Raw genomic sequence first — 22,319 nt, 5'->3', positions numbered from 1 at the left:
CCCTAAACTAAACTCAACCAGACAGGAGAGCCAGAGAGATGTGAGGTTTGGCTCCCATCAAACCTTCCTCAGACTGTGATCATGAGGTCCAAGTTAGCATCTACCCGGACTCATGCCCATCCACCTAAACCAAGGGCAGGACAATGAGAACTGAACACACCCAACCAGCTTCAATCCCAGGATGGAGAGGGCCAGTCACGGTGGCCTCATCCTTTCTACTGTTTCTGAAGAGGGGATTTAGGTAAAAGGGGAATTAAGAGATAAGATCCCACAGAATTGAGGACCACGGTTTGAGGATTCCTAGAAATAAAAGGTGCAATGGACACATAGAATAAGAATAGATGTGGGCATATGAGTGCAGAGCTGAGGGGACCAACCTCTGTTAGCCATCACAGGTAACTTGACTTGAATCAGCTGCAGACTTGAGGCAGCTCCAGAGAGAGGTTGAGCCTACTGAAGTTTCTTAATCTGCCACCTAAATGACGAGTTACCCCATCCCTTATGAGAAAAGACAAGGGATCACCCATCTCTTGAGTCAGAACAAAGGAATGGAATGACAAGTGGCATCCAGTATGTCCAAACAAAGCCCAGACAGTCCCTCTTGTTTCTAGAAATTCTGGATCTAGGATTTATTTCAACATCTCAGATGTGGAGGGTGGGGCAGAGAACTAAATATAGGTGGGGATACTGCTTGCTTACCTGGGGAATCTGGAAATCAATAACTATGAATACGTATAGCAACATAAATGTATCCCTGGGCATCCTTGGTGACATACTGCCAGAGTCAGGAAGTGTGTCATCCAAAGGTGTGTGGGTTGCCCATCGTGCAGTATGGGTACATATGATTTGCAACTCACTCTGCCAGCAATGGAGGCCCAGGCTGAGCAGAGCAGGTGAAGGCACATTATGGTTATAAGTGTTTTTACCTATTGGGCCACAGGGCAGCTGCTCAAATACACACTTGAACCATTATGTTAAACAATTACCTCTAATTGTTCTTGACAAACATCCCTTGGGAAGAGGCATTTTTCCCTGGGCAAGCTCTGAATCAGGTCAAATAAAGACAGCCTCGGGAGTAAGGTCTTCTAGGGAATGACCACACAGGTCATATAATGATATCATATAACCATTTTTCCAGCAGAAGGAACTAACCACCAGAGAAACCGAAAAGATAGACACTGCAGAGAAGCCCAACCATCCTAACCAGAATTTGCCTCAATAAACATCGTTGCAGTGCTGCCATGGTCAGCAACCAACACTTTGCACCCTGGGAATGCCACAGATACACCACATCACAGCAACCCTACCACACTGTCAACTGTGAGAGGCTCCAAAATAATGGCCCACTGAGAAAGAAAAAATACTGTCAATTGAACCATGACATGCCATTCATTTGAAAGGTGATAAAATGTGAAAATAAAATGTGGGCTGTAGAACGAATGGAATATGGTATAAAGAAAAAATAAGGGCAAGGACATTAAGAGGAGACTTTTGCACATGCACATACATAAGTAAACCAATGACTTCATGCATTATCCTCAAAAACCGGCAATTTGTTGCAGAATTAAAGAGAGCCAAGTCCTTCTGTCATCCAGTTGGTGACCCTCAGAAGTGGCCAAAGTTTGCAGACTCGTGAAAGTTTTACAGAAATGTGCTCCACAAAGACGTGGTAAAGCTGGCAGTGGGAAGCCCTATGACACCCCCACCGTGGGGGGCCTTGGACAGGGCAGCGGCCTGAGAGCCTACAGACCTGTTTGGAGTCCGGTGTCCGCAGGTTCAGGCTGGCAGTGGATATGGTCAGGGAGATGCTCATCCCTGCAAACTGGAGGTTGCTCTTGCCCAAGATGCTGGACAGCATCTTGCTTGGAGGCTGTGAAATAAAGCAGCAGTGTTTTAGCTTTTGATTCACGGGAGGCCATACTGTCGACGCCACGATGTTGTTCCTATTTGCCACATCCCCAGACCTCCACCTTCCCACTCTCATTAGGCACATGAAGAAAATTGTTCCACGAATGAGCTAGGAGGGTTGGGATCCAACACTAACACAACGATTCTAGAATGTGCAATATGCGAATTGTAAAACAGCTACTATGCACACACTGAGATGAGGGAAAGGCAGAGACATCAGTATCCCAGGCAGCTCATATTGGGATACGTCTCATGGGTGACTTCTAGGCCTGGGGAAAGCACCACAGGCCAGGGCGTGCAGCTTTGCAGACACAGACACCAGTTTCATCACACCCAGTCATACTAGTCAGGGCCAGAATACACCGTCCAGCTCAGGGGCATATGGGCAATCCCAGGTGGTCATGAGCACACTCATTGCTGAAGGAATAGAACACACATGCTTTGGCCAACACATCCTCCAGGTCAGAGCTCACACGGAATGTCCAATTAGAATTCAGCGGGTCTGGAGATAGCACAAGGATGGACAGACTCAGTTCGGCTCTAACTGATGCATCCATCAGCCCATCAGAAATGTCCTTGGCACATTTCCGTGGAATGGGGCAGAGGGACCGTATGAGCTGTGTTTTCCAGCCAGGCACGTTGTCCCTGGGACTGTGCATGGGCACTGCCAACACTTGTCTCTGTCCATTGCTAAACATCCAACCTTCTCTTCAGATTAGAGCACGCCCTCTTTAATATGCCATTTAACACTAGTTCTTAACCAGGCAGGCACTGCTTGTGAGTCTCCTGTCAGAGCTATTTAAAGATAGAGTTGCTTGGGCCCTGAGTAAGTATACCTGGGTGGAGCCCAGAAGTCAGCATCGTTTTCACCTTCTCACCCAGAGCAGCAGGAGGGTAGCCCAAGACTTGCTGGTTGGACGCCACTTGGCTCTGAAAGAGGATGCTCCCTGTCTCTGTTCTCAGACACCTTCCTAGTTCCCGTATTCAAGATGCTGGAGGTTTGCTTGGCTTTTTATATCCCCTATGGGCTGACTAGAACATAGGCTGGCACATCTAAGCCTTCATCCAAAGTTGTCTGACGGAAATTCCTTTGCCTTGTGGGTCACGAATGTCCCCAAGCTATGAAGACAGAACTGACCCACAGCCCTGGGACCAGCAAAGGCAAGCACAGAGCCTGCCCCAAAACCTCAGCCACAGGACAGATTCAGAGATACTCTCCCACATTCAGTCCAGGCAACAAAAGTCCTGATGGTGGGTATTTAATTCTGTATTTACTAGACATTAAGTAAAGAGTTTTTCTGTTTATCCAGTTTTGTTTTTGTCTTCTGGTTCAAACACCTCAGGATGAAAAGGTCAAGTCAGGCGTTGAACACACAGACCGTAGAGCCAGGCAGTGAGGGCTGGAGTTCAGCTCCACAATCCATTTTAGAGATATCACGTTAGAGCCTGACATTGCCCGTGCTGGAAGTACTTACACCATGGAAGCACACACACTACACATTTAGTGCTTCTCAGTGCCCCACCCCCAAAGGACAGTTGTTAAACTTTTACCAGCACACAACTGGGGCTGTGCGTCTACTTCAGAGAATCGTTCTAAGGCAGCGAATTAATGATTCTAAAGGCTTAACAGAAGGCCTGGCCCTGTTTTACACGTCTGTTGTCATCATCATCTTTAGGTTTAGGCCCTCGGTGAGTAACCAGGTTGTCTGCTTTGAGTTGGCAGTGACAGCTAACTGTCCTCGTGAACCACATGGCAGAGCGAGGGAATCTAAACTTTCTGTTTCTTTTTTTTTTTTAATTAAAGTTTATTGGGGTGACAATGGTTAGTAAAGGTACATAGATTTCAGGTGAACAATTCTGTATCACATCATCTATAAATCCCATTGTGTGTTCACCACCAGAGTCAGTTCTCCTTCCATCACCATATATTTGATCCCCCTTACCCTCATCTACCACCCCCCACCCCCCTTACCCTCTGGTAATAAACTTTCTGTTTTTAAAAGTGACAAGAGCCACTGCAAGTTGCCCCCTTTAAACTAAGGGGTGCCTTTTTGTTCCCCCATCCCTAATAAAAAAAGTGACAAGAGCCAGGCCATGGGACGAGGGATTGAACAATTGTATGTGATTAAAGATGCTGAGTGGTGACAGAAGAGGGAGGAAGTAGAGGGGGAGACACATGCAGAGCTGAGAGGACAGTACCTTTCTCTTCCTGAAGGCTCCCTTGGCTCCAGGGACAGCTTCACAAACGCGGCTGATGGCCTCCCTTAAGAGGACAGGAAGAGAGAGCCATTTTATCATGTCAGCCAAGATTCCATAACCCAGAGATTCTACAGGTTCACGTCCCCAGGGAAAATAACTGCCTATGTATTCCAGCATAGAAACTAGAACTGCCAGTTCAGGAGTCATCTGATTTCTCCTTTAAATACAAAACTAAGCAAAACACAAACAAGTCATCTTGACTCTGACTGGCAGTATACTAGTTCTTTCTGGGGGTGGTTGTATCCTAACAGTGTGCTATGTATCAATGCCACACGTTGTTTTTGTTCTTGTTTTGTTTTTATGTTTGGTTAAAATTCCGTTTTAGAGACTCGGTACCCTGAAATGTACTCTCCTGGATGTTCTGTCATGGTGATGGACATGGCACAAGGCCCACTCTTAATAAGTACTGCTATTGATCAAGATCCTTCTGAAGTGAGTCAGAATGTGATTAAAAGAAGAGTGGTCCTCTGAGTGTTATTCCCACTGACAAGAGAAAAATTCTGAGATGTCCTAAATTAAATTCAGCGGACGGGAGGATGGAAGAAACAGGTAACAGCCTTGAGCCAAACTCAGCAAAAGACTTCTCACGTTCCTGACTGTGTGTTGAATCGTTGGATCAACTTTGGTAATTATTTCAGCTCTTATCTAGAAAGACCAGCCCACCACCAGATGCCACCTCATCCTGCTTACACATGAACTTTCCAGCCTTTTGCCCACAACCCATCCAGAAGCAGCAAATACCACTTCCTGACAGACTCTGCATCTCTCCCAGAATTTTCCCGCCCTGACTTTACCCACCCTCTTTATCTGTAGCCAATATAAATTCTTTCAAAACAACTTACATCTTTTTTCCCCAAAACATAACATATAAAAGAGCCTGTTATCGTCAGGACTGCGGACATGTTTGTTTTCTCCATCTATCCTGCTGCTGCTGGTTCAGACTGCAGACCCCAGGACTTGGTCCTTTTCGTGGCTAGAATATGGCCCTATAAACCTTTTCTTTCAGAAAAACTTCCGTCCTCAAATGTTTTTGTTTAACACCAGCTTCTGTAGTTAGTAAATATCTTAAAATCAAGAGGGTGTTAAAGGGGAAGAACTCCAGGGGTTTGCAAATGAGACAGAAATAAGGGTCTGTGCAGGGAAGTTCCATGGATCAGGCATTCATTGAGCAGCTACTGTGTGCCAGGCACCATTCTGAGGGAGGCAAGGAGTGTCCTAGGTACTGAGGGGGCCTGACAGGAGAACCAGCTGCAAAGGATCTGACCTCCAGGTCTGCACAGGGCAGGAGAGCACAGAACAGAGGGGACAATGTGTAAAAGTGAGACCAGATATGGTCCAGATGCTGCAGGCTGGGGACTGAGGTGGGGAGGATGTGGCTAAGACAGTCACTTGATTGCAAACAAAGCTCAATTTTGTGAGTCAGCCTCAGTGAGAAATGATGGCAGATTCACTGAATGTGGCTCCAAAGTCAGGAGCTCAGAAAAGAGCTGGGTGTACCTCTCAACTCCCACATGGAGAAAGAGAATATGGAAAAAAATAAACAGGGGTTTGTAGACATGCTAAATGATAAAGAAGATAATGGGTCTTCGAAACATTCCACAAGCTTTCTCAGCTGAATACTTCTTGAAATTATTTTCTATCATCTAGAAAAATAATTATTATCACAATACAATGTTTTTAAGAAAAATATGACCTTGTCAAATTAGGTAAGAGACTATTAAGAGAAGCTTTATGTCTGCCATTAAATTCATTATAGAGAGTAGAGAAAAAAATACTATTCTAAAAGTTCAGACGCCATGAAAACTGTGGACTATGAATCACCATGACTCAGAAAAAGTTTATTTAAAAGAAATAAATGTTTTTGATGTTTGTGCTTAGTCATTTATTTTATAATAATAGCCTCACTGTGGTTCTATCAAAATTATCACCCGAAGTACTTTCTAAAAGTAAATTCCTTATTGAAGAAGGTCAAGTTGTCTCTTTAAACAGCTATATAAGCCCCTGTATCTATATTTTATGTTTAATTTTTTAAAAGTGTGATGCATCTCTGCACTGTGTTTGTTATATTAAGTGATGTATTTACCTGAACAAAGCAGCTAAATCTATGATGGTCCCAGCAGGCTAGGAAAACATTTTATGGTGGAAAGTCTCCCGTAAGTCATTACTTAGCTACCCCTAATAAGCCTCAGATTTATTTTCCCTTCCACTGACATAGAAGGGGGAAAAAATCAGTCTTGAATGACAGTTTTAAAAAAGAAAATGTCAAATGTCTAACCTACAATATAGGCTAGACGCCATCAAAGGTCTAATCTAGTCAGGCCACCACAGAGCTTGGGCAGCAGGCTTGTTAGTTCTCTGTCACTTCTGGGAAAATGCTCTCCCTTCCTCACTGGCATAAATTTGTTTCTAATGCACGTATGATAGCATGTGGGTGTGAATTCTCATTTCAACCAGGTTGACAGTATTTCTGTTCGAAATAAAAATGTGACATAACTATTAATAACTGCAATGTTTAGATGAATGAAATTAGTAACTTTAACTCCAAAGTCTAATTTTAAATGTAACAATTCTCATTGCCCCTCATTACTGTTTAGCATCCTGCATTTTGGTGAGCGGTACTGTTTCAGTTTGTTCATTTAGCGATAATTATTTAGCTTCATGTAATTCCGTTTAATCCCAGTATGAGTCTCAGGTAGCAATTTTGCTGTGTTTTTAATAATAGAGATTGTTTCTTAACATTCTGTTCAGGGCAACCTCATTCCGGTAAGCCAACCCGTGACCTCAGAGCTCAGTGAAAAGGAAAATGGAATCTTTGGCACCTCCACAGTTATCTGAAAGGAACCTCAAATGCCAACCCCCACTTTTTCATGATTTCACCATCTTCTCCTATTCTGTCTACAATTTTTATCTTTAGAGCCAGTTTCCTTCATATTTCATAACCTTTTTTTTTTGGAGAGTTGGAGTTTTCAAGGGGATCCTTTGAAATCATGCAGCACCATCTTTCTCCCTATTCATCCATCTCATTGCTGCTCACCCTGCTGTCTACACACACACACACACACACACACACACACACACACTTTACAGAGTTAAACAATCGTTTTAAAAAGGACATCTAGGTGGTTTCTGCACTCATGGGATTATATTCTGGTAGGGGGAGGGGCAACACGCAAATATATATAACAGCAACTTGGGACCAACTTCATGCACAAACAAAAAAGAGAGCTATGTGGCGAAGGGTAGCAGAATATGTCACCCCAAATAGGACACTTTGGCATAAGGGTTATTTTGAGTTGAAGGCAATTGAGACGAAGCAGATACAAGAAATGTTCTCTGCCCTCCCCTGTTTGCCTAAAAGCAGGACATAAATTTATAAAGGTGTCCCTCCTCCTCTCTCTACCAGGAAGGACAGAAGTCAATCACTGCAGACAACTCTAGACCCTGATCAGCCCTGAGACACAGGAGAGGAATCTGCAGGACCAATAGTGCCACTTGCTCCCCAGTGCATTTATCTTGCCACAATTTGCTACACCTAGAAACTCAGTCTTTTTCCTGTATTTTGTCACTTCTGTACAGATATATTGCTCTTTGGTTAAGATGGCCTATATAACTGTAAGTTCTAAACACTTCATTTAGTTTCCCTGTCTATATGTGCACTGCATATATTAATCAACTGTTTTTCTCTTGCTAATCTGTCTTTTGTCTAATTTGCAGGGCTTCAGTCATATGACATAGGACGGCAGAGCAAAAAAGTTCTTCCTCCCCTACAGTAATAAATGTGGTTCCGAATATCAGTAAGGGGATTTACCCAGTGAGTGGCATTTCAGTACCTGGGCAACTATCCAGAAAAAATTAAGTGAGGTTCCTATCTTGTGCTTTATGCAAATAAATTCTAGATGGATCACAGATTTATTTTGTTTGTAATGAAACTATAAAAGTGCTAAAAGAAAACTCAGAAGACGTTTTTTATCTTTGAGTGGAAGGATTATACAAAATCCAGAAACCATCAAAGAAAATACTGACACATTCAACAGCATAAAAACAAAAATTTATGCGCTAGAAAAAGAGGTAACATTTCAGTCAAAGAGGTAATTGTCTTAATATAAGTCAATAAGCAAAACGTCAAACACGCAATGGAAAATGAGCAAAAGGCATGACAAGTGTCCATGGGAAATACAAATGGCTTTTGAAAATATGAAAAGATTCTCAGCTTTACTCATAATAAGTATACAAATTAAAGCCTATACTAAAGCTCCATTTTTACAGCCAAAGACTTATGCTTGATAGGACTTTGTGGGGAAATACGCCACATCGGTGAGGAGGTAGCTCGGCACAGCCTCCATGAAGGCAGATTGGTCAGATCCCAACAAAAGGAAAGACACACAGTCCCTTTGGTGCAGCAGTTCACCTTCTGGCATGCACCCTCTAGATATACTCGCAGACAGGCCAGAAGGCTGTGTGGACTGCCAGGGATTACAGCGAGGTTTCCAACAGACTGATGAAAACCAACCCCTGTCTCACACAGAAGCCAGTTCAATAAATTGTGGCACCACCAACACGGTGAAGCTGATGGTGCCCTCTGCACCCTCACCTTCTCTTTCCCCCTCAATGCCCTTCAAGCCAGCTCTTATTCCCACTAGCTACCCCTGAAAATCACCAACAGGCATCATGGCACCAAATCCATGGGCCACTGTTGTCCTCACTCCCTTGACATACTTCCTTTTCTTGGTTTCTTGACCCCACGCTCCTCTGACATCCTCTGACCTCCTGGGTGTTCTTGGTCAGTTTCTTGCCTTCTGTGTGACTCAGCCTCTAAATTGTGGGGAGCCCCAGGGTTCCATCCCACCCACCTCCTCTTTGTTCTCTGCATGACCTGGATACAGCAGCAGGCATGCCCCATATCTAGTTCTTACAGTTTCAGATAAGAAAGCATCCTCAATCTCTTACAACCTCATCCATTTTCCTATTTGCAGTACAAAAATGCCCCAGCCCAGCATAATGGTGAAAGCCTTCTCCCTCCCTCCTGCCTGATGCAAAACCATCCAGGTAGCCAAGAAAGCGAGGTGCCTCCCAACCTCTTGCTGTAGCTTCTGACCCCTTGCTTGGGAAGGTGGGTGCCTAGGGAGAAGCCAGGCTCATGCAGGGGTACGGCTAGCCCTGGGGCTGGGTCTTCTGGCCAGGGCTGGTGTTTGCAGTGACTCCTTCTCTCACAGGCACTCTCCTTGCTTCTTTGAAGACCCCTCCCTGAGGAAGATCTGGGTGCCTGTGCTACAAAATGGACAGTGTCTGTTCTTTATCCACTCACACATCTTCCGCTTCCAGGCATCCATACTTGTTGAGTAGCTCTAGCCTCTTGCTGCTGACGTGGCCCCAATCTTTAACAGAAAGCCCTCTGGGGTGGGTCCAGTGGGCTCATGGCTCATGTAGGGGGCCTCATACTCCCAGCACCTTTTTCTGGCTATCAGCAGGAGGCAATTTCTCCCAGACCAAACCCACTGCTGTTTCAGATTTCACTCATGTGAGTCCATTGGTCTACTGGGCCTCCCAGACTCGGTGACACCTGTCAAAGTCTGCGTGATCTCCTGAAACCACACGTTGTGTCTGAAGTTGGGGTGGGGGATAGGGATCACAGAGAACAGGACTCTCGCCAAAGAAATCCTCTCCATAACTCCCAACCTCATCCTGTTGTAACTTCCAGGTGGGTACTGGGTAAGTAGGAAGAAAATAGATTCCCGCTCCTATCTTGCTTCGCAAAGCCCTACTTGGGTGGTCTCACACCACAGGCCTCAGGACTGCTGGAACCATGGCCTTGCTGGACCTCAGTCCCATTTTATGCTGTGGTGATCTCCATCCATTCCCATCCTAAGGTGTCTCACTGTCTCCAAATGCCTCACTTGTCTTTATTTCTAGCTTAACATCTCCCAAAGTGCCAGGATTTTATGAACAATTCCTATACCCAATTCCTATACACTTCATTGTCGTAAAGTCTTCTCAAACTGAGTTTTTCAAACAAGCCTTGATTGTCCCCACCAAAAGCACCTCCCCCCGCATCTTCCCATGGCAGAAAATAGGATTTCCCCTGCCCCACATCTCGGAGCTGTCCTTGATCCTCCCCACACCAAATCCATCTCAGCCCTGACCACCATGGAGAAGACAAGACAGTCTGTTCTCAAGAAAACTGCAGTAGCGGAGGAGACCAGCCATGCATGGAATAGTCCAGAGGAGACCATAGCCAGAGAACGTCGTGTGCTATTAATCATTACTCAGAGTGCAATTCTGTCTTTCAGAGAAATGAGAAGGCAGGTCCACACAGTCAGTGCAAAAGGAACTGGAGACCAAGGAGTTCTCACGAGAAAATACAAACTGGATCTGGGGCCAGAAGGGAGCACAACAGGACGGAGGGAGTGTGAGGAGCGGCCTTCTGGAAACATGGTTGTGCTGGGAAATGACAGACTGGGGCCAAAGAGGAGGAGTTAGGAACTCAGACTTGGGACCAAAAAGCATTCAGAGATGTGTTGAGGAGGGATAAACCATCGAGGCCTTTTAAGTAGGGTGATACGATAGAAATAGACGTGAATGGACATTAATTTAGCAGCCGTGTGCTGGATGGCTGAGAAACAGCAGGCAGGAAGATGAACCCAGACTTTGGTGGTGAAAGTGACATAAAAAGAGAACCATTTGGAGAAGAAAACCTGCAGGCCTGCCTAAAATTGTGGCAGGTGACGCTGAGGAGCGTCGTAGACGCTCACTCTCATCATGGGGATAGCCTCTCCCCCTTCCCAAGGACACATAACAATGGGTCATTATCTCCATCCTAAAACCAATGTCTGACCCCCAGCAGGATGGAGCCACGAGTCTGCCAGCCTGGGAGAGAGGACATGCAGGAGCCCAGAGCGTCCAGTGAGGGACATTACAGCAAAAGGCTGCTTCCCAGTTTTGTCCACAGGCTAATAAATGACGCTCCTCCGGCACCCGCAATCTAAAATGTCCAAGTACAATCAACCACACAGCAAATGTAGGGTTCAATATTAATTTCAGGCATCAAAAATACTTTAAACTTGATTTCTAAAATGTAATTTCACCAGAATGGGTTGAAACCACTTACATCTTCTAACAATATGTATGCTGCAAGCACAAACAGAGCCAGAAGTTTTGAAGTCTGTGTACCACTTGAGAAATCAGTGAGATGCCAAAAAGTCTCCCAAGTGTTTGGCTTTAGAGTCACCTATGCCATTATTATGGCAACAGTTTGCAGCATGTCCCAGACATACAGACGCAGTTGGTGTTAATAAATACTGGTTGATGATTATAAAACAGATGCAAAAAAAAAATAGTACCTTATAAGTTCACATAAAAAACCCAGTAGGAAACTAGAAAAGAGATTCCTTAACCATGCTGAAAGGTATCTCACAAAATGAAAGATAAACTCTTGGGATTGCTAAGAATGTACGGACAAAAGAGTAAAAGCCAACTGAGACAATATTGAAGCTAATAGTCCTTACGGTTAAAATAAGTTATTTTAAAGTTTGCTCAAGGTCACAGGTGGCGTCACAAACATCTTTGACAGATCAGGGACTTAGTTTATTCTTACAAATGTTTTCACTGAATTTTCTTTTCCCCTTTAAAATTCTAGCCATTGGGTTAGAAAAAGTCTTCTGCTCCCAACTTGACTGCTTCAGGATGCTGATTAGCCCATCAAAGAGAGAAATGCAAACCCGTAATTCAGGCAGGCGCAATTTTATAAATGAGTCAAGTTCTCAGGCAATCAGGATGGGTCCCCCAGCCAAATGGTGCCACTGAGGGGATGAACAGGGCCCCCCAAAGCAATGTGGAATCCACAGGCCCTGGGAGACCTTCAGCATATCTGTCCTCACTGCCAGATTTTAAAAATCACTTATCTTTTTGGAGAGATGCATCTTCTAACATCAAATACCACAGGCTTTAAAAAAAAAAAAAAAACCTAATTCCACTGAAATCTGCCTCCTCATAGCAAAGCAGGAATACAGGAGAAGTAAGCCAATCTGAGCCCAAAACAAAAGGGGACCCTGCAGAGCTGACAGCGTGCCATGGCCTGTTCTATGGGCTCACAAGTTATTTAATCCTCACACACCCTGGAAGGTGGGACTACTTATGGTAGCTTTATAGTCAAGGAAATGGAGACACAGAGGAGTTAAGCAACATGCCCAAGATCACACAGCCAGCGAGTGCCTGAGCCTGCTGAGCCCGGATCGTGGGATACTAATGCCGTGAACCCACAGCTGTAAAGCCAAGCCCAGTGGAAGGTCCACAGAGATGGTGCTCTTTTCTGAACTCCAGCTATGGACCTCCGGGGAGCCCATCACATGTTCCCCAGCAAGGTCACACACAATAGGACTTGGACTCTTAGTCTTTACGGTTACAGAACCATGTAAGGCCTTTGAAATCCTCAACACCAATGCGAATACACCAGGAGCTGGAGAGCTGTGCAAGAAGGGGCCTGTGGGGACCAGAAAGCAGCAGCTACAACGTCCAAATTCTGTGGACAAAGTGTGTTAACTGGTGCTCAGCAGTGAAAAGCAGTGGACTGTGGGCACGCACAGCGTGAACGAATCTTAATTACAAGGCCCGAGAGCAATCAGACAAGAGAGTATGTGCCACTTGATTCCATTTATGTATAAACTGTAGGAAATGAACGCTGATCTACAGCGACCAGCCGCGTGGGTGGACTGGGCGGCAGGAGGCAGGAAGGGCTGTTGCAAAGCTCCCTGCAGAGAAGACTGGGTACAGGATTTCCCATAGGGCCTGTAAAGCTCAGGGCAGGCTTCCGCACAAAGCCTCCCTTTTGCTCTAGACTTGACAGAGTCGCATAAGCCTGGACCAAACATCTGGTCTCCCCTCAGTCTTCTATGGTCACTTGTCTTTGTAAAGTGGCAACTAATCCAATATGGGAGCCTGGTTAGCCAGGTGCTCAGAAAACTAGGCCGTGCCTGCCCCTGCCCTGTGCTGTCTCACGCACTGGAGACTGAGGGCATGTTTCCCAGTGAAGTCTTTCCCTTCAGGATCCTGGGGGTGGATAGATGCAGGTCTCAGAGGCAGCAGCTAAAAATATGTTCAGGCAGCAGCAGCAGGATGTCAAGTGCAGCTCTGTTACAGCCCTCTGCCACACAAAGACATGGCCGCTGTAATTATTTTAGTATGTCCTGATGTTTTGACATCTTAGAAAACCTTTGTAGCTGGGAAGAGACCACCCCTCTGGGGTTAGCCCATTCTTAGAGATAGCAAAGGGCCCAGCCGAGTATGCCTGTGGTATGCAGATCAACCAGTGCAGAGCCAGGCCTCCCCTATCTGACCTGTGCTCCCCAGGAGAAAACATCCCTCTGCCTTCGTCATCCCAGGACCAGGTGCCAGGCAACTGGGGGCCACCCTTGAAGCTCAGAGTCCCTGGGATCATTCAAACTAGCCAGTCCTAAACTGTTCACCCTGCCCTCCCTTCCCCTGCCCTAATCCCAATAAAGGCTCTGGCCTAACCTAACGCTACTCCTCTGCTCTGCTTCCTGCCCACCCTCCTGCTTCCCCACGTGGTCTATGTGTTGTGCCTCCAGTCTCTAGGACCTGGGAATATAATACGCCTTGTTTCTCCTTGAGCTTCTTCTATGTTTCCTCTTGTGGCCAAACCTAACTGACCGTCTCAAAAGAATACAAAAAAGGAGGCCTAGTGGGTTTCCATTAAGTTTTAAGGAAAGAGAGGGAAAGGGGGAAAAAAAATCGAGTATGATCTTTCCCTTATTAAATGTGTTGGGGAACATTCCTGAAATATTTTAATTAAAAATCTTTAGGGAATGATGTAGATGCCTGATCACTGCACTGTACACCTGAGGCTGAACAATAATGAATGCCAACTATAATTTTATATGTATATATGTATATATATGTATGTGCATACTTACAAGAAGCGGAGTACAGCATTAGGAATAGAGACAGTGGAAATGTAACGGCTCTGTGCGATGTCAGAGGGATAGTGGATGGGGGCGGGGGATTGACACAGTGTGAGGGATATAAATGATAAACGTCTAAGTATTAAAAAAAATAAAAATTTTAAAAAATTAAAAAAAACATCTTTAGGGAAAAGAAAAGTTCCTCAATTTCTCCGCTGTCCTTAGAGTTCACACTCTAGGTTTGCTACGTCTGAGGAGAAAAGGAACAGTGGAGGTAAACAGAGCTTGTCCATAATCAACAAAAAGAGAACCAGGCTTTCAGCCGACCCCTCGGCCAGCATCCTCTTAAACAGAAACACTCCTGTGAGCTGGGATGGAAGGGGGATGTATATGTGTCACTTCTCCTTGTTGGCTTCTGCTTCCAACATGGTCCATTTCTAGGGGCTCTATTTCCTGACGAGGGAAAGTAGTGTCCTCCAGACAGGCAGGACTCACAAGGAGGTGGGTGGAGGGAGAGGGGTCACTTCACAGGCTCTCCCCTCTCTCCACCCAAATCACTCATGTCTAGACTTCTGAATAAACAAGGTCAAAAAGGTAAACTACCATCTATGTCACCAATGTGCACATAGAAGAGATTCTGAACCACACCACATAAAGTGTCCCTGGGAAAATTAAAATGGGTTGGATCTGTGTTTGTTTCTTTGCATAACTCATAGATTAAATTCCTATGTAGTCAGATTAACTTGTGCCCCAGCCCTTTAGACTTGCTCTTCACAAACCCAAGCCGAAAAATGTAAACCTAAAACTTAGGCCACTGTCTGCCTTTTAAATGACTACATTTGAGTATCAAACATTCAGTGTCCACTCAAGAATCTGGCACCAGTTTAGGACTGGCAGGCTTGGTAAGTCCTACAAAATGTCCTTATTATGGACTCCTTATTTGGTCAACAGTTTCTTCCTAAATCTGAAACTGAGAGGGTCTTGATCAGGAACCACACCAAATACCTCCCACCTTCCTACTTCCATTAAAAACATATGTTTAAGGAACATGAAGTAAAATGCTGTTCAGTCAAGACAGTGCTCTGGAGCCCCAGCTCGCACTGCGCCACGGTGAGGGTGGAGAGAGGGTGGAGTACCCACGGGCAGGTGAGGCAGGGCTTCACGCTGTTTAAACCTACTTTGCATAAGTCTCCATTGGGGACACAGGCCCCCAGAGGGTAGCACTGAACCCATCTCCCAAAGACACACATTGACTTTCCAAAATAAGGACGCGGGGCTTGATCCGCCCCCAGGGCATCAGAGGTATAGAAATGGCTGCCGAGCCTCCACCCACAGCCTAGGCAATAAGCAGACATGCGCGTTCCTTCCCTAATGAGGGCCGCTGGCTGCCTGCCCATGGGGATTCGTTCACAGGGCGGTGGTGAGGGTGCTGGTGACTTCTGCTGCCCCTGAGCTCAGCCTTTGGGAGCGTAACAATCACACCCATCTCAGGGGCTGCCTGTGAGGTTCCAATGAGATCACCTATGAATCCACAAAGCCTCTTGTCACAACAGTGCCTGGCACAGGGGCAAACGCAAAACAACTCTCCATGGTTTCATCCTCAGCACTCAAATCAAAGTGACAAGCACACATCTTCCTTCAAACTGAAAAAAGAGCTTTAACTGACAGAGACATATGAACTGATCCTAAAATTGATTATATACATATGCATATATGTACATATATACATAAAGAGAGAGACAGAGTCAGAGACAGAGAGAACTCTAAAGTCCTGGTGGCTAATTCTGGCTCCAGACTTGAAGTACATTCACACCGACCGTAATCTCATTCGTTTATAGACATATGGTCCCAAGGAACATATGGTCTCTGGAAAATTATAGGAAAATAAGTAGATCCATGTGTGAGCAGAAGCTACTGAAAAGTCCATTTCTGGATTTGTATTAACAGTTTTATTTTTAGTCTTATGTACCAGAGATTACAGTAAGAGGCTACCAGGGTGATCTCGTGTGCTGCACACACACAGCCAGCCATGCACACAGACACATGTTTTGAGTGGCTCCCGACATGCTAAGCATTGCACAGACCCTGAGGAAGTCAATGGTGGAACTGGAATTAAAACTAATTTTCCTGTTTTCCAATCAAGGAGAATTTGACGAAGTCAAACACAGGACAGTTAAATGGTCATCAGTTAGCACAGCAAGTGCAAGAGGTTCTTTCCCCAAAAGCAGCTCAATCATATGTCCCTGATTCCTGAGGTAAAAGACTACCTTCCCTCAGTGGGATTTTCTCCAGCACTGGCCCCTCCCATTGGAGGAACCTAGTGCAAAAAGCCAGATGAATCAGAACAAATATGGTCTTACGTGGAGCTGCACTAGGAGACACTGAAGCGGAAGAGCTGAGGCCGGCCTTGCAGCCTCTTCTGGGGCCACTTCAGCAAGCTCCCCTCTTAGAGCAGCTGCCAGGGGTCAGCAGGAAGGAGCCTTGGAGTCTGGCATTCAGAAGAGGGGAAGGGAGAGCCAGGTCTCCACTTAACTGATGCAAAAAATGTCCTTCCTGTCACCATTTTATTAATAATAAGATAACCACAGATTATTATACAAACCAACTTTAGAAGATGAGCAATGTGGAATACAAGACACCAAAGTACAAACTCCTAGAAATAAATACTACATGAACCCAATGGGTTGTTTTTTTCCAAAAATATGTTTAATATCAGGCAAAAGGCTACAATACCATTGGTCAAAGGGACAATGGCCAGGCCCCATGGGAATAGACAGATGGGAAGGCACCCTGACATGTGCCGGGAGGAGGAGACCTGGGAGGGAGCAGAGCAGGCGAAGGTCCCCACTGAGGTGTGGGGCCAGGCGAAGAGCTGGACAGTCCAGATTTGGGGACAGCAGGCCGAAGAGGGGAGGGCAGAGGGGGGCGGGCCGCAGGTCCTGCAGAAAGTGCCATTCAGTGCGCCTACATCTGCAAGGCAAGAGAGAAAACTCAGTGATGCTTCCTCATTTGTCAATGCTGTGAACACAGCCCTTCATGTGGGACGTGCCGCTCCTGTGTTTATTTAGGCAGGACATAGTTCCCTTGTCTGTTCATGATAGCCTGTTTTATTTGCACACAGCCCCCTTCTCAGTCCTCACGTCCGACTTTCTGTCCATCTTTATCTGTTTCTCTGTAATGTGAAAGCAGAGTCCCCCTGACTGAGTTACACAGGGAGGAGAAGGGGCCAGAGGGAACAAGAGATGTCCTGAGTGAAACATTTATAGTCACTGCAGGGTAGTTTCTCTGGGTGGTTGCTGTGTGTAAAGGTGACTCTTGAGTTAAGGAGCAGTGCAGGAGAAGACCAGTCTCTGGGCTCCCCAAGAACAAAGACTCTAAGCTCTAGGAGGGGAGCTCTATCACACACACACACACACACTCATATTCTCTCACATGCACACACATACTCTTATACACACTCATGCACACACACACATACTCTTACACACTCACATACACACTCACACACAATACACACACACACTCATATTCTCTCACATGCACACACATACTCTTACACACACTCATGCACACACACATACTCTTACACACTCACATACTCTTACACACTCACATACACACTCTCACACACAATACACACACACACACACACACACACACACACACCACCATGGTGACCCAGCCCCTGAGAGTGAGTCATGCTGGTCCCTGCTGTGCGTCTTCACCTCCCTCATCCCCCTGAGCAACCCCCTGAGATATATTTTTTCCGTTTGGGAAAAAATAAACTAAGAGAAAAGAAATTAAGCTCAGAGAAAGTACTTAACTCTTCCCAGAATCACACCATGTTAGTGAAGTCATATTTGAATTAGACCCTCGGGTTCCAAAGCCAGACCTTACCCACACAGTGCACGTGGTGACTCAGGGGCCGCACTGACATCAGTCCTCCCTGAACAAGGAAACGGGCACCCCCACAGTTACACAAGAATGAGGGGTGCCCAGCCTCAGCTGTGAGATCTTGTCCCATCACCACAGGGGCAACATGGTCCTGGGGGCTAGCCAGCCGGCACTACTGTGTAACCTGGGCACAGCCCCAGAGCCCAGGCCTTCGCCCTCCTAAGAATGCTCAACACCCCTGCTCTGCCTTTAAAAGCTGCTCCAGTCCATCATTGGATCCACACATGTGCTAATGAGAAGAGTTAGGCGCAGGCCAACAGACACAGCATGTCACTTAGCTGACACGAGGCAGGTGAGCATACATCATATCCCTGTCCATTCTCTCTCCTCCAGAGACGTGGGAAGGCCCAGCGTGTTGCCAAGCCACAAAGGCACCACTTGCACTGGGGTCGACCTGGGCTGGCCCTTCCCGCTCTGGGAGCTGAGCGTGTGCCCAGCAGCCCAGACCCAGTGGGCAACAGGACCGATAAGGAGAAGAGCCAGGGCTGCCAGTGGGCTCAGCAATGACATGAGAAGGAAGACCAAGCTGCACATCCAGCCCCACATTATGTGATGTGCTCAAGGCCTCCCAGTGCCGGGTCAGAGGGAGAAATCACTGCACCTGAGCACAGGGGAGCTCTGTTCGTTTGGGAGGCTCCCTGCTGAGTTTTGGCAGCTCCACTCAGGCTCCCTCCTGAGTGGTCCAGGAAGTGCCCAGAGGGCTACTGAGGACAGAGGGGTGACCCAGAGCAGGGAACCAAGAAAACAGGCAAGAACCAACCTCACATGGGTGGGGCCGTGAGCGCTGTTGGGAAATAATGCGTTGTTGAAGCTACATAAGAAAAAAAAACTATTGGGAACTAACATGACAGTTTCGTGATAGAGAGAGAAACCAGAGTCTTTTCCCTCTAACAACAGTGAGCACGTAGAAGGGAGACGGTGGGATTAATGGTGGGGGCCTCATGCCCATCGAGGCCAAAATGGAGCAAGCCATGGACGGAGTGTGGAAAGAGTGACACGGTCTGCATGAAGACAGAGTAAAACGATACTGAAGGACACAAACAAGATGTGCATGAATGGAAACTCACACCATGCGCCGGATATAGAGACATAATATTATAAATGTAAATTCTCCCTAAAGCAATAAATTAATTTGATTATAATTATAATCCTAATGAGATCTTTTTACACTCAGTGGTATGTTGTTAGAAAGCAAAGAAAGTTCAAAAATTGTTAAGAAAATTTTTTAAACAAGAAAGAACAGCAAAGGGAGATGTCTCCTACCAGATCAGAAACATGACTACCACACCACCACGATCAGAACCGTAAGTTACTGCTCACAGAAAACAGGCATATCAGTGGACTGCAACAGTGTCCCGAAACAGAGCCAAGAATGTAAGGGAGTTCAACAGATGATGAGGTGGCGTTCCAACTCAGCGGGGGATTCCAGTTTGGGCACAGTGGGTTATCTTATTCAAAGTAAAGTAAATAAAAATATTAGAAAATAAAAATAAAATAAAAATTAGAAAATAAAAAATTAGAAAATAAAAATAAAGTAAAATAAAAATAAAAATATTAGAAAGGAGGGAGATATTCAAGACAAGTCATAAAATAAACCATGGATAGAAGTACTCTAATAAAAAAGTTAATTGTATTGCAAAATATTCTAGCACATATCAAATATGCAAAAACCTCCCACAAATTGATAAGAAAATAAAGAAGAACCCAGTAGAAAAACAGGCAAGTGATATAAACAGGTAATTCATTTAAAAATGAAACCAGCCAGCAAATATACTTGTATGTGACAAGGTGCCACCTTCCTGGTATAGAAAAAACCTCAGAGAAAAAAACGACATTGTTTTGACCAGAAAACTGGTAAAAATTAATGACATTAAAACCCATGGCTGCAAGGTTGGGAAGAAAGAGCCGCTTCCATAAGCTGCTCGAACAGCGTGAGCCGCAGAAACATCCTTGCAGCAGCCCCATAATGAGGAGGCCAGCAGCGTACTTCTCCACAAAAGGCCATCAAAACGACCAGGCTAAGCTTGTGCTCAGAAGCGGTAATCCCCTTCCCCACCCTCCACTAGAAGGCCGGAGATCCTCCCTTTCTGCCACATCACTCAGTGTGGGCCTGAGTGCGGTCCTTTGACCCTCCATCACTCCACACATAAGGACAGAGGCCCTGTGTTCCTGCAGCATAGCTTTGCAAAACGAAACAAAAATGGGAATATTTGACTAAATTATATAGTGGTATAGATTTGCCGCTATAAAAAATAAGTCAGAACCAAATCTCCTTATCAGTTCATGAAGAAGGCAAATTGTGGAGTAATAAGTGTGGTATCATCCCCGTTTTTAACAAAAAGAGGCGCAGTTCATGTGTGTGGTAGTGTGTGGGGGGTATGTGTGTGGTGTGTATGTGTGTGTGGTGTGTGTGTGGTATGAATGTGGTGTGTGTGGTATGAGTGATGCGTGATGTGTGTGTGTGTGTGTGTGTGTGTGGTGTGAGTGTGTTGTGTGGGGGGGGGGGGGTGTGTGTGTGTGTGTGTGTGTGTGGTGTGAGTGTGTTGTGTGGGAGGGGTGTGTGTGTGTGTGTGTGTGGTGTGTGTGTGGTGTGAGTGTGTTGTGTGGGAGGGGTGTGTGTGTGTGTGTGTGTGTGTGTGTGTGGTGTGAGTGTGTTGTGTGGGAGGGTGTGTGTGTGTGTGTGTGTGTGTGGTGTGTGGTGTGAGTGTGTTGTGTGGGAGGGGTGTGTGTGTGTGTGTGTGTGTGTGTGTGTGGTGTGAGTGTGTTGTGTGGGAGGGGTGTGTGTGTGTGTGTGTGTGTGTGGTGTGTTGGTTGTGTGTTGTGGGGGAGGGTGTGTGTGGTGTGTGTGTGTGGTGTGTGTGTGGTGTGAGTGTGTTGTGTGGGGGGGGGGTGTGTGGTGTGTGTGTGGTGTGGTGTGTGTGTGGTGGTGTGTGTGTGTGTGTGGGAGGGGTGTGTGTGTGTGTGTGTGTGGTGTGTGTGTGGTGTGAGTGTGTTTGTGTGGGAGGGGTGGTGTGTGTGGGGTGTGTTGTGGTGTGTGTGTGTTGAGTGTGTTGTGTGGGAGGGGTGTGTGTGTGGTGTGTGTGTGTGGTGTGGTGTGTGGTGTGACGTGTGTTTGTGTGGGCAGGGGTGTGTGTGTGTGTGTGTGTGTGGTGTGGGTGTGTGGTGTGGCGTGGTGTTGTTTGGGAGGGGTGTGTGGTGTGTGTGTGTGTGTGTGTGGTGTGTGGTGTGTGTGTGTTTGTGGGGGGGGTGGTGTGTGTGTGTGTGTGTGTGTGGTGTGGGTGTGCGTGTGTTGTGTGGGCGGGGTGTGTGTGTGTTGTGTGTTTGTGTGTGGTGTGTGGTGTGCGTGTGTTGTGTGCGGGGTGTTTGTGTGTGTGTGTGTTGTGTGTGTGGTGTGCGTGTGTTGTGGGTGGGGTTTGTGGTGTGTGTGTGTTTGTGTGTTGGTGTGTGGTGTTGTGTTGTGTGTTGTGTGGTGGTGTGTGTTGGTGTGTGGTGTGTTTGTGTGTGCGTGTGTTTGTGGGCGTGTGTGTGTGTTGTGTGTGTGGTGTGTGGTGTCGTGTGGTGTGTGGGCTGTGTGTGTGTGTGGGGTGTGTGTGTGTGTGGTGTGTGGTGTGCGTGTGTTGTGTGGGCGGGGTGTGTGTTGTGTGTGTGTTTGTGGTGTGTGTGTGTGTGCGTGTGTTGTGTGGGCGGGTGTGTGTGTGTGTGTGTGGGTGTGGTGTGTGTGGTGTGCGTGTGTTGTGTGGGCGGGGTGTGGTGTGTGTTGTGTGTGTGTGGTGTGTGTGTGGTGTGTGGTGTGTGTGTGGTTGTGTGGGTGGGGTGTGTGTGTGTGGTGTGTGTGTGTTGTGGTGTGTGGTGTGAGTGTGTTGTGTGGGCGGGGTGTGTGTGTGTGTGTGTGTGTGGTGTGTGGTGGGTGTGTGTGGTGTGAGTGTGTGTGTGGGAGGGGTGTGTGTGTGTGTGTGTGTGTGCTGGTGTGTGGTTGTGCGTGTGTTTGTGTGGGGGGGGGTGTGTGTGTGTGTGTGTGTGTGGTGTGTGGTGTGGTGTGAGTGTGTTGTGTGGGGGGGGTGTGTGTGTGTGTGTGTGTGTGTGTGTGGTGTGTGGTGTGAGTGTGTTGTGTGGGGGGGTGTGTGTGTGTGTGTGTGTGTGTGTGGTGTGGTGGTTGGTGTGTGTGTTGTGGGGGGGGGGTGTGTGTGTGTGTGGTGTGTGTGTGTGTGGTGTGTGTGTGGTGTGTGTTGTGTGGGAGGGGTTGTGTGTGTGGTGTTGTGTGTGTGGTTGTGTGTGTGCGTGTGT

The 22,319-nt window shown here is 46.5% G+C and overlaps 1 protein-coding gene and 1 long non-coding RNA gene across 2 annotated transcripts in view; both read right to left on the bottom strand.

The window, feature by feature from the left end:
* Positions 1 to 22,319, bottom strand: part of SHC3 (SHC adaptor protein 3) — a 172,653-nt gene that overhangs the window by 87,909 nt on the left and 62,425 nt on the right. The window contains exons 3-4 of the mRNA XM_033122806.1: positions 4,108 to 4,171; positions 1,751 to 1,870 (exon numbers count right to left, since the gene is read on the bottom strand). Of these exons, the coding sequence (XP_032978697.1) occupies positions 1,751 to 1,870; positions 4,108 to 4,171 (184 nt within the window). The remainder of the gene's footprint in view (positions 1 to 1,750; positions 1,871 to 4,107; positions 4,172 to 22,319) is intronic.
* Positions 16,852 to 22,319, bottom strand: part of LOC117031900 (uncharacterized) — a 28,935-nt gene continuing 23,467 nt past the window's right edge. Inside the window, exon 3 of the long non-coding RNA XR_004424640.1 lies at positions 16,852 to 17,051. This is a non-coding gene — a long non-coding RNA (uncharacterized LOC117031900). The remainder of the gene's footprint in view (positions 17,052 to 22,319) is intronic.

This window comes from Rhinolophus ferrumequinum, chromosome 12, assembly GCF_004115265.2.
Source record: "Rhinolophus ferrumequinum isolate MPI-CBG mRhiFer1 chromosome 12, mRhiFer1_v1.p, whole genome shotgun sequence".
NCBI classification, from domain to species: domain Eukaryota; kingdom Metazoa; phylum Chordata; class Mammalia; order Chiroptera; family Rhinolophidae; genus Rhinolophus; species Rhinolophus ferrumequinum.
This window is presented reverse-complemented; position numbering and strand designations above follow the sequence as displayed.